Here is a 12,300-nt window from a genome sequence, read left to right as displayed (position 1 = left end):
GAGAAGAGTTGAACTCCATGTCATTTCAATACCAAGTTCAATCTGGAATGTTCCTAAGTCTGGTTCACTGCAGCACTTCTACGCCACGCAGGCTTCATCTGCAGCTGCTCCATGATGGCAACCATTGTGCTGCATGGAGACAGGCTCAGGGCACCCATACTGAAAAATGTCCTAACTAGCTCTTCTTTTTTAAAAGGAGATTGTGCCGGCTGCCATGATGTATGCCTATAATCCCAGTGGCTCTGGAGGCTGACACAGGAGGATCACAAGTTCCAGGCTAGCCTCCACAATTTACCGAGGCCCTAAGCAACTTAGTGAGAATCTGCCAAAATAAACAGGGTTGGGGATTCGGCTCAATGGCTAAGCATGACTGGGTTCAATCCCCAGTACCAAAAGAGATGGGGCCAGGGAGGGGGAGAGAGACTGCAGATCCCCTGCCCAGTACTTGAAGAACCGGAAGAAAAAATCCGCAGCATCGGAACACTCTCTTGACACACACAACTGCTCCTGTGGTTTGACACTGCCAAGAGCTGGCACATTGAGAGGACAATGCTCAGGGAGGGGCAGGACACCGCCAGTTGGGACTTCGAATGTGGAAGCCCCTTGACTCATCACTAATTAAGAGGTCCTGAGAAAGAGTCGGAAAAGGGCATGAGAAGGACTTTCCAGGAGAAATAGAAAGGGACAATAAAAACAGGAAAGGATACATATCCACCCCACAAATTACAATATAAATTTATATTTATGACATAGGATTTTTTTCACCCATAAGTTTTTAACTGATTTAAAAATATTTTTAATGGCAGTGTTGAAGAATCCCACCCTTGATGGGACAACCATTGGAAGAGAACATTCAATATTCTGAAACAAGACGTTTGATTCAGCAATCCTACTTCTAGACATTTCTTGCAAATATGTTAGAACAAATACACGAGAATATATAAAGATGGTTTGGGTGGTACTGGTGATAGAACCCAGGGCCTCCACACATGCTAGGCAAGTGCTCTACCACAGAGCTACATCCCCAGTCCTTAAATTGACACAGGGTTTCACTAAGTTGCCCACACTGGCCTTGAACTTGCCATCCTCCTGCCTCAGCCTCCCAAGCAGCTGGCACTGGTGTGTGCCACTGTGCCTAGCTTACAGCATTGTTTTAAATAACAAAAACTGGAAACAAACTAAGTTCCAACCAGTGGCAGCTTAACTAAGCTATGGTAGATTTATATATTCATTATTAAATTATTATAAATGTGTACATTCTGTAAAAAAAACAGATCAGTCTAAATATGAAATGAAACAAAACCCACTGTGTAAATAACTGTGTATATGTATGTAAATATACATACATGTTTGTATATATATTTATGTACACATATATACTGGTATATGTGATATATATATAAATGTATGTAAGGGGGATTAAATTTCACCTTCTGTTACATACTCATGTGCATTTGAATTTTCAAACACATGCTTTCCTTTGGTTGTAGTTTGTGTCTAATGCCTCCCAAGGCTTCTTCCCAGCTGTGGGACTACTGGGAGACAGTGGAAGAGGTGGGGGATGCCTGCCTGTGGAGGGCATGTATCCCTAGGCCCTTCCACTCCCTGGTCCCCCCTCCCAGCCACCAGGAGACAAGAGCTTGCTCCACCACATACTCCCCACCATGTTCTGCCTAGTCAAGACCTACAGTGAAGAGCCCAACACAGTCTGAATCAGAACAAATCTTTTCCTTCAACTTGATTTTCTCAAGAATTTTGTCACAACAATGGATACTTAACACACCTTTTACAACAAAGAATTTCAAAATAAATACTGAACATTTCAAATAATTTTGCAATTTTTTTTGCCTGTTTCTGGTTCCATGCAGTGATTTTTGGTATTAACTTATAGAGAGAGGTTGTCATGTTGACTGTTACAGTGTGAAACTTATTTTCGCTTGCTGTCACTTTTGTTAGTCTTGTATGGAATTTTTACGATTACACATGATCTGAGGAAGCACCTGGTACAGTGGTGCACGTTGATGGGAATTAAATGTCTCTTTTAGGAATAAAGATCTCACTTCAACTTTCATCCAGAATGAAAGCGAAGACTTCCCGTAGTGGCAGATGCCATTTATGTGGCACCAGCTAGCCACATCCACAGGAACCCTTCCACTGTCCCGTGGATCCAACTGCAGGTGCCGCAGGAAGACGGGGAATGGAGACACCAGTTGATTCCATTGGGCAGGCTGGTTTCTGTGGCCTTTCCAGGTACCCTCTCTGACACCCCCACCCCCACCGTCACCGTCACAGGGCTTTGAGCCAAGCAGGTGCCCAGGGCTCACCGGGGCCAGATCCGCGGGCAGGGGGATGTAGCAGCATGGCACTGGGAAAACCACTTACCTTCTGGTCTCCAATTTCTCACCTCCAAGGGGGACCCAGTCTCTGGGGACTGTTCAGAGGACTGAATGAGATGATGTCATCAATGCCACAGCCCAGCCTCTGTGCTGTTATGGATATTGACCACACTCCCCTAGAGCCTGTTGGCAGGCTCTAGTTTCTGGGTGCTCACACTGTATCTTCTTTGACTCCTCCCATTTTTGTGAGTACCCCCATAGGCGTACAGGTATTCCAACTTGGTTTAATTAAAAAAAAATTACAGGACTCCTACCATATGATAGGCATTTTTCTAAGCCCGTGATAAATGTTCACTGAATGACTCTATAAAGCAGACATTGTTTTTTATGTCCACTCTAAAGAGAAGGCAACTGGTTCACAGGGAGAGTAAAAAGCTACCCAAGTATGAGGAGTAAAAATTTGTTCCCAGGATGTAGGCTCCCTATTTACCTCTCTTATTGTTTCTTTTGCTGAGAAAAAACTTTTTAGTTTGAGTAAGTCCCATTTGTTGATTCTTGTTATTAAATCTTGGGCTATGGGTGTCCTATTAAGGAATTTGGAGCCCGACCCCACAGTATGTAGATCGTAGCCAACTTTTTCTTCTATCAGACGCAGTGTCTCTGATTTGATATCAAGCTCCTTGATCCATTTTGAGTTAACTTTTGTGCATGGCGAGAGGAGGGGATTCAGTTTCATTTTGTTGCAAATGGATTTCCAGTTTTCCCAGCACCATTTGTTGAAGATGCTATCCTTCCTCCATTGCATGCTTTTAGCCCCTTTATCAAATATAAGAAAGTTGTACTTTTGTGGATTGGTTTCTGTGTCCTCTATTCTGTGCCATTGGTCCACCCGCCTGTTTTGGTACCAGTACCATGCTGGTTTTGTTACTATTGCTCTGTAGTACAGTTTGAACTCTGGTATCCCTATACCTCCAGATTCACACTTCCTGCTTAGAATTGCTTTTGCTATTCTGGGTCTTTTGTTTTTCCATATGAATTTCATAATTGCTTTATCTATTTCTACAAGAAATGCCGTTGGGATTTTGATTGGCATCGCATTAAACCTATAGAGAACTTTGGTTAATATTGCCATTTTGATGATGTTAGTTCTGCCTATCCATGAACAGGGTATGTTTTTCCATCTTCTAAGATCTTCTTCTATCTCTCTCTTTAGGGTTCTGTAGTTTTCATTGTATAAATCTTTCACCTCTTTTGTTAGATTGATTCCCAAGTATCTTATTTTCTTTGAGGATATTGTGAATGGAGTGGTTTTCCTCATTTCCATTTCAGAAGTTTTGTTGCTGATATACAGGAATGCCTTTGATTTATGCGTGTTGATTTTATATCCTGCCACTTTGCTGAATTCATTTATTAACTCTAGCAGTTTCTTTGTAGACCCTTTTGGGTCTGTTAAATATATTATCATGTCATCCGCAAATAGTGATAATTTAAGTTCTTCTTTTCCTATTTTTATGCCTTTAATTTATTTTGTCTGTCTAATTGCTCTGGCTAGTATTTCAAGAACTAAATTGAATAGAAGTGGTGATAGAGGGCATCCCTGTCTTGTTCCAGATTTTAGAGGGAATGCCTTCAGTTTTTCTCCATTTAGGATGATACAAAGAACTCAAAAAATTAAACAATAAGATAACAAATAACCCAATCAACAAATGGGCCAAGGACCTGAACAGACACTTCACAGAGGAGGACATACAATCAAACAATAAGTACATGAAAAAATGCTCACCATCTCTAGCAGTCAGAGAAATGCAAATCAAAACCACCCTAAGATACCATCTCACTCCAGTAAGATTGGCAGCCATTATGAAGTCAAACAACAATAAGTGTTGGCGAGGATGTGGGGAAAAGGGTACACTTGTACATTGCTGGTGGGACTGCAAATTGGTGAGGCCAATTTGGAAAGCAGTATGGAGATTCCTGGGAAAGCTGGGAATGGATCCACCATTTGACCCAGATATCACCCTTCTCGGACTATTCCCTGAGGATCTTAAAAGAGCGGGATATACTATAGGGATACTGCCACATCAATGATCATAGCGGCACAATTCACAATAGCTAGACTGTGGAACCAACCTAGATGCCCTTCAATAGATGAATGGATAAAAAAATGTGGCATCTATACACAATGGAGTATTACGCAGCACTAAAAAAATGAACATATTATGCTAAGCGAAGCTAGGCAATCCTTAAAAAACAAATGCCAAATGTCTTCTTTGATATAAAGAGAGCAACTAAGAACAGAACAGGGAGGAAGAGCATGAGGAAAAGATTAACATTAAACAAAGACCAGTGGGGGGAGAGAAAGGGAGAGAGAAGGGAAAGCATATGGAAATGGTAGGAGACCTTCAATGTTACACAAAATCACATATAAGAGGTTGTGAGGGGAAATGGGGGGGGAAACAAGGGAGAGAATTGAACAACAGCAGATGAGGTAGAGAGGGAAGATGGGAGGGGAGGGGAGGGGGATAGTAGGGGATAGGAAAGGTAGCAGAATACAACAGTCACTAATATGCCATTATGTAAAAATGTGAGTGTGTAACCTGATGTGATTGATCTGACCGTGATGTGATTCTGCGATTTATATTTGGGGTAAAAATGGGAGTTCATAACCCAATTGAGTTAAATGTACGAAAGATGATATATCATGAGCTTTGTAATGTTTTGAACAACCAATAAAAAAAATTAAAAAAATAAAGTATAAGCTCATTAAAAAAAAAAAAAAGCTACTCTACAGGTCACAAGAGTTCTCAGACCTGTAGAGCAGTTGAGCCCAGACCCTGTGGCCCAAGGAGTGACCCTAGCTGCTGTACCTAGCATTTCCCATATCCCTCAAGAGCAAAGCCCTCCTCAAGCAGGGAGCCCAGGAGGACCCCAACTCTCTCACTAAAGTGCACACTTTGAAACTCTCACATTTAAAGGAATGTGCTTCCATGGCTGCCAAGAGGATACCGTTAGTCATCCATTCCTCTTTTGCAAGTTTCTCACACTTTGACATTTTGAAACCTGGCCAAAATGTGATTTCCAGTTTTCGCATGATGAAATCTCTGGTACAGAATTTCCCTTGTTTAAAGTGAAACTACTTCAAACTTTCATCAACATAATGGATTTGGGGCTGTAAGGAAATTTGCAATTAATTATGTAGATTAAAGTCTTGTACATAAAAATTAAAAGTTTTTGTCCCATGCTGAAGCAAAGAAAAAGACACGTGTTTATCTGGGTGCAGGGGTGCTTGTCTGTAATCCCAACAGCTCAGAAGGCTGAAGCAGGAGGATCATGAGTTCAAAGCCAGCCTTAGCACATAGCTAGGCTCCAAGCAACTCATCAAGACCCTGTCTGAACATAAAAAATAAAAAGGGCTGGGGATGTGGCTCTGTGGTCAAGCACCCCTGGGTTCAATCCCAGACATATTTACTATGTTCCACTATACCTGTGAAATCTTGAGTCTCCATTGCAAGAGATCAATAAGTTCCAGTCACACAGAGAACTTTTTCAAACTATGCCATCTACTAAGTAGGGCCAACCAGAGCCAACAGACACTGTACTGCACACAGCTGTAAATGTTCAAGGGATATGAAACTCTTATTCTCAGAATCCCAAGACAAGTCATCCAAAATTTTCTGATCAGACCAAAGGTACAGTCTAGTCTAGGCAAAACCTGTGGCAAGAAATATGAAATGAAACTCTCTGTGAAGAACCCCACATCCCCAGAAGCCCCGACTTCCGCTTTGCTCTCACAGGTCTGGCAAGCACACTGCCCTGGACAACTGCCCTCTCCTCTCCACGCTTCAACAGAGGCCAGGGAACGACTTACAGACGGGGCCCAAGGCTGGTTCATGAGGCCCCCCCCACGCCTCCTGCCATCGTTCATAGGAAGAGATCTCCCGTGTGGCCGTAAGGGGAGTGCGCGTCTGCTCCAGCCTCCCAGGCCGGACTGCGGTGGGGAGACTGTGTCTCGGGGGCTCTCCAGGTGCCTGCCTGGCACTAGGCCCTCAGTTCACCCTCTCAGCAACACTCCGGGTACAGACCATTTTCAAACTCCTTGCACACATGGAGAGCTGTCAGTCACGTGTCTGTGATTTAAAACCACACAACTGGTAGGTAGCGGATTCTCATCCCCAAAAGTCTGCACTAAGAGTCCCCACCTCTTAGGCACTCTGTTCTTTCTCAGGGACCCTGGGACCAACAAACATATGGAGGTAAACGCCTGCAGACACACACAGGCCGTCCTCCTGAACACATCTCTGGAAGCCCTGTCCATGAGGATGCAGAAGATGGTTCTGCCAGATTTTAGCGTCACGACTCGTCTCCTACTGGGGGGGGGTACCTCAGGATACCTTCCTGGTCTTTCTACCTCCTTATCACACACGAGGCGAAGTTCCTTGGGCACATCCACAGACAACAGGCCTGAGCAGAGTGACGGGCAGAAAACATTCAGGGAACTGCAACTGGAGCTACCGCGGCAAGTCCCAGTGGTGAGCGCCCAAGACCTCTCAAGTGACAGGGAGTATCAGCAAAGCCCAGGGCGAACGCGAGAGGTTACACCAGACCTCATGACAGAAGTGAGCGTGAAGTGGAAATGGGGAAGGAAGCCGGCGTAAGAAAGCAGAAGGCTGCTTCCCAGCACTGGTGGCTGAGCTGATGCCCGCCGCAGTCGGAGGACACGGAGCTGAGCACCCACCCAGAGCAAGGTGAGTTTCAGCGCTTCTTATGACTGGGCCTGCGTCGGAAGGCAGGGTGTGCAGAGGGAGGGCCGCTGCTCGGTGAGCCCAGGACGGCTTGGCTAACCCAGGTGTTACTGCTGTCCAAGTTTCACTGCCATGTTCAAAGTGGCACTTAGGAATCAGGTAGAACCTGTCACTTGGATTCACAAGAAGGAGGGGAAGTAACGGTACTGTTAAAGTACAAACACTGTATTATGTGCCTTAAAAATTCAAGCCAGAAACAACTAGCACCCTCTCCACAGATGTGTGCAAGGTGGGGAAGGAACGCAGGACACTAACAGGTTCCCCCGCTGAAGTCTGGGGTTGTTTTTTTTTGTTTTTTGTTTTGGTACCAGGGATTGAACTCAGGACACTTGACCACTGAGTCACCTTCCCAGCCTTATTTTATAGTTTATAGTGAGATAGGATCTCACTGAGTTGATTAGGGCCTCGTTAAGTTGCTGAGGCTGGCTTTGACCTCGTGATCCTCCGGCCTCAGCCTCCTGAGCTGCTGGGATTACAGGCGTGAGCCAGCACTCAGCTGAGGTCTGTTTTCTTAACAGTGTCCTGAATGGCCTTTGTTTGCTTTGTCTGTGTGCAGTCCATGCTGGAGCCGGCCAACGCCACGGGGATGCAGGGCTTCAATGGCTCTGAGCGATGCCCCCGGGACACTCGGATCACCCAGCTGGTGTTCCCCACCCTCTACACGGGGGTCTTCCTGGCGGGTGCCCTGCTCAACACACTGGCCCTGTGGGCGTTCCTGCGCATCCCCAGCTCCTCCACCTTCGTCGTCTACCTCAAGAACACTTTGGTGGCTGACCTGATAATGACACTCACGCTTCCTTTCAAAATCCTCTCTGACGCGCACCTCGGGCCCTGGCAGCTCAGAGCATTCGTGTGTCGCTTCTCCTCCGTGGTCTTCTACGAGGCCATGTATGTGGGCATCACGCTGCTGGGCCTCGTAGCCTTTGACAGGTTCCTCAAGATCGTCAGACCTTTCGAGAAATCGTTCGTGAAAAAACCTGCTTTTGCAAAAACGGTCACAGTCTTCGTCTGGCTCCTTCTCTTCGCCATGTCCCTGCCGAATATGATCCTGAATGACAAGGAAGCAACTCCAGTGTCTGTGAAAAAGTGTGCGTCCCTGAAGGGGCCTCTGGGGCTGCGGTGGCATCGGCTGGTGAACTACGTGTCCCAGGGCGTTTTCTGGACTGTGTTTGTCCTAATGCTTCTGTTTTATACGGTGATTGCCAAAAAAGTCTATGATTCTTATAAAAAGGTCAAAAGTAAGGATGGCAAAAGCAAGAAGAGGCTGGGGGGGAAGGTGTTCGTGGTCTTGGCTGTCTTCTTCCTGTGCTTTGCCCCGTTTCACTTTACCCGCATCCCCTACACTCACAGCCAAACCAGCAGCAAGAAGGACTGTGCGCTGGAGAACCGGCTGTTCATTGCCAAAGAAACGACTCTCTTTTTGGCAGCAACTAACATTTGCATGGATCCCTTAATATACATATTCTTATGTAAAAGATTCACAGAAAGGCTGCCTTGCATGAGGTGCAGGAGGGCCTCACACCAGGAGCAACAGAGCAGCCAGACAGACCACATAACCCTGGGCTGACCGCTGCCACTGGGCTCGTGGCCACATGGCCACAAGGCTTCAGAAACCATCTGTGTGGAGAACAAATTTAAGCAATAAAGAAAAAGAGATGGGAACAAAAGCTTCCTTGCATGATCACCCCAGGTGTACAAAAACCATCTTGTGAATTTTAACTCCACGTGAACCTATTCATAAAGCCACAACAAGAGGATTGCAAGGGAAAGCAAAGGGCCACTTGAGGCCACCTTCCCAAGGACATCCCCTGAGTACTTGGGATAAGGTGAGGGAAATGCAGACTCCTAAAAGCCTCCCCTCCAAACACCACCTCACATTCACTCTCACACATGATGCAAACAGCCGCGTGGCTTCATAGCCCCCAGATCAATTACCGCTGAGGGAAGCAGCAAACTAGCTTGCAAAGGCCACGGGTGGGAGCTGAGCCAGAAGTGAAAGGGATGCTGGACACAAGGGGTCTGAGGGTCCCCATGGGCTGACTGAGATCCTGCAGGAAGGATTTTCTCCCTGCAGTTACAGAGATTGCTCTGTGTCCCACAGCACAGCACAGAGCTATGACATGAGTACCCCACCCAGCTGACACCCAGTTACACACGGCTCTGCCACCTGAACGCTGGGAGCTCAGCAAAGCACTCCTGGCCCCGTGTCAACTCTGCTGCCCTGTCACCGGGCTCTCCCACTGTGGGGGGGCACATTAGGGTCCTCCCCTCCCGCAGGTCTCCCAAACTAACAAGCTACGGGTCCTGACTGTGTGATGGTTAGGGTTCCTGAAAGACAGGTTTGACGTGGGCCAGCTGTTCTTGGTCCAGGTAAGGGATGTGGTTGCTGAACCACAGTCAGTGACATTCGTGCAGGAGTCGTGGCCAAGGCTACTTATCCTTATCTCCCTCCAAAGTTTTTCTTGGATTCCTTTGTGGGTCAAAAAAAAAAAAAAAAAGTAAAATGTGCTTTCTGGAATTGTGGATGCTAATTTATATCTCCTAAAAGAAAACACACAGAGGAGGAGCTGTCCTCTGTAGATGGGCCACTGACTCCAACAGGAGCACAGCCAGGTAAAGCCCAGTGGCCTCCTTCCATGGCCAAAGGCCCTAGCCTGCCTGCCTGCCTTCTGGAAGCATCTGTTCCCACCCCTGATCTTCACTGTCCTCTATATACTGTAACGGTCAGTTTGTCAGGGGCCACGCTTCTGGCCCTGTGCACAGGTGAGTCTCCTGTGATTCACCTAGGAAAGTCTCATTCACCTGCAAAACCCTAAGGGGCCATCACTCACTGCCTGGCATCTCACAGGCCAGCTCCACGGCAGCCCAGCCCAGTCGGCGGCCTACCTCTGTGCACTAGCTCAGCTCCATCACTGTGCTGGGCACTCTGCCTGGCAATTGCACCCAGATACGTATCGGTGCTCTGAAAAACCTGCACATATTTTTGAGGGCAGAGACTGTCTCATCAGACAATTAATAAGTGCGTGATAAAACAAATCAAATGAGTCTTACTGTTATGTCCTAGAGGAGCAAAAGGGAAGTCAGTTCTCATTGATGTTTTATCAAAAGATGAAATAAATTCTTGAAAAGAAGGTGCCAACCTCTCATTGCTCTGCTAGGGCTCAACACAAGGGCCCAGGGGTGTTGGTGCCCTGGGCTGCTCTCCTAGGGCTCACACACACTCACAGGCCCAGGGGTGCTGGTGCCCAGGATAATCTCCTAGGTCTCACACACACACAGGCTTCAGAGGTTCTGGTGCTCTGGGCTCTCTCATAGAACTCTCACACACCTAGGCCCGGGGTGCTGGTGCCCTGGGCTGCTCTCCTAGGGCTCTCGCACACCCAGGCCCAGGGGTGCTGGTACCCTGGGCTGCACTCCTAGGGCTCACACACATGCAGGCCCAGAGATGCTGGTGCCCTGGGCTGCTCTCCTAGGGCTCACATACATGCAGGCCCAGGGATGCTGGTGCCCTGGCTGCTCTCCTAGGGCTCACACACACCCAGGCCCAGGGGTGCTGGTGCCCTAGGCTGCTCTCCTAGGGCTCACACACAAACACGCTAGCACTCTAGTGCCTGGGTACACTAGCATCCATGGTGAGTGAAGCAGGGTCACTCATTGGTTCCGGTATAGCTGATTGAGCAACATTTCAATTTTAAAGCTATTGACAAAAACTTTAGTGATTCCCTCTTGGAATTGATGAAGTGAAATCTGCACATAAACAATCTTCAAAACCACTTTAGAAAGTACTTTTGAAGCCAGGTCCTCATTGTCTCCAATACAATGAATCCTCATCTCCATGGGAGCCCCACTACCTCTGCAGGGACTGATATCATGAAGAGCATCTAAGCCATGCTGATCCACTCTCTGTGCCTGTGCTCTCCCCCATGTTTCTCACAACTAATGGCACTTTCAATCTCCCCTGGAAGTGGGTACAGCTAGTATATATGACTTCTTTGAAAAATCTTTCCCAATAGAATTTCAATAGCAAATCTGCCTTCCATAAACACAAATCCTCCATCCATTATGATGATTTTACCATTAGAAGCAGAGGACCTGATCTGTACAGTAGAATGTTCGTCAAGAACTTAGAGAAGGAGCATATCAGAGCCATCCTAAAGTGACAGTCACAAAACCAAGAACTTCCCAAACCAGCCACCCAAGTCCTAAGCTCTAGACACCTACAGAGTAAGCTGATGACACACAGCCACCAATGACAGAGGAGAAGGCGAAGCCAAGGCAGCTGAGCTCTGCCACCTGCGGGTCAGGCACAGGGAGGGCCTTTGTCAAGACCTGAGATGTCCTCAATCCCCAGGAGGAAAGGGACTGCCCTGTGGAAGGGAAGGGGAAGGAGAGCAGCAGTGAGAGCCACCTTGGGGACGACAAGGCACATCCTTCTGAAGAGGGATTCCTGCAGCACACTCAAGGTGACCTTAACAGAACCCGCAGGGCATAGCGGCCCAGGCCTGGTGGGCTGTTAGCTGTGAGCTGTCCCTAGAGGCTCACACTTGAGAAAAATACACGGAGTCCAGGGGGAAAATGACTGGGTTGTAAAAGCCTGGACCCTATCAGTGTGCTGACCCCTGATGGGCTTCACCGGGTGGTGACTGGAGGCAGGTTGGGTATGGCTGGAGGCAGGTGGGGTGTGGCTGGAGGAGGGGGCGCTGGCAGCATGCCTTTGGGGTGCCTTTTGTATCTGGCAGTGGAATCTCTCTGCTTCCTGATCATCACGTAAGCTGCTTCCCTAGGCCACACTCTTCCACCACCATGTTCTGCCTCACGGTGAGCCCCCAGGAACGGAGCCCACTGTCTACAGAGACCTCTGAAACTGTGAGCTCCCAAATAAACTCTTCTTACTCTAAAGTTGTTCTGGTCGGGTCCTTTATTTACAGTGGAGTAAAAGTTGATTAAAACACTATGGCTGGGGCTGGGGCTCAGCAATAGAGCGCTCACCTAGCACAAGCGAGGCATTGGGTTCGATCCTCAGCACCACATAAAAATAAATAAATAAAATAAAGGTATCATGTCCAATTATAACTAAAAAAAGAAAAACCCTACAGCTAAGGAAACCTTGTTTAATAAGAGTCCTACTAAGTGTAAAATTGACAAATCTTGTGAAGTGCCAA

General features: G+C 47.1%; 2 protein-coding genes across 3 annotated transcripts in view; one reads left to right on the top strand and one right to left on the bottom strand.

Annotated features, from left to right (window-relative positions):
* The window catches only part of Med12l (mediator complex subunit 12L), a 269,754-nt gene that overhangs the window by 77,027 nt on the left and 180,427 nt on the right, over nt 1-12,300 (bottom strand). The window lies entirely within an intron of this gene.
* On the top strand, nt 7,698-8,705 carry P2ry13 (purinergic receptor P2Y13). Its single transcript, XM_076867439.2, has one exon. The coding sequence runs from the start codon at nt 7,698-7,700 to the stop codon at nt 8,703-8,705; it is 1,008 nt and encodes a 335-aa protein (XP_076723554.2).

The sequence above is a fragment of the Callospermophilus lateralis genome, chromosome 10 (genome assembly GCF_048772815.1).
Source record: "Callospermophilus lateralis isolate mCalLat2 chromosome 10, mCalLat2.hap1, whole genome shotgun sequence".
NCBI lineage: Eukaryota > Metazoa > Chordata > Mammalia > Rodentia > Sciuridae > Callospermophilus > Callospermophilus lateralis.
The sequence above is the reverse complement of the archived record's forward strand: the minus strand, read 5'-3'. Positions and strand labels throughout refer to the sequence as shown.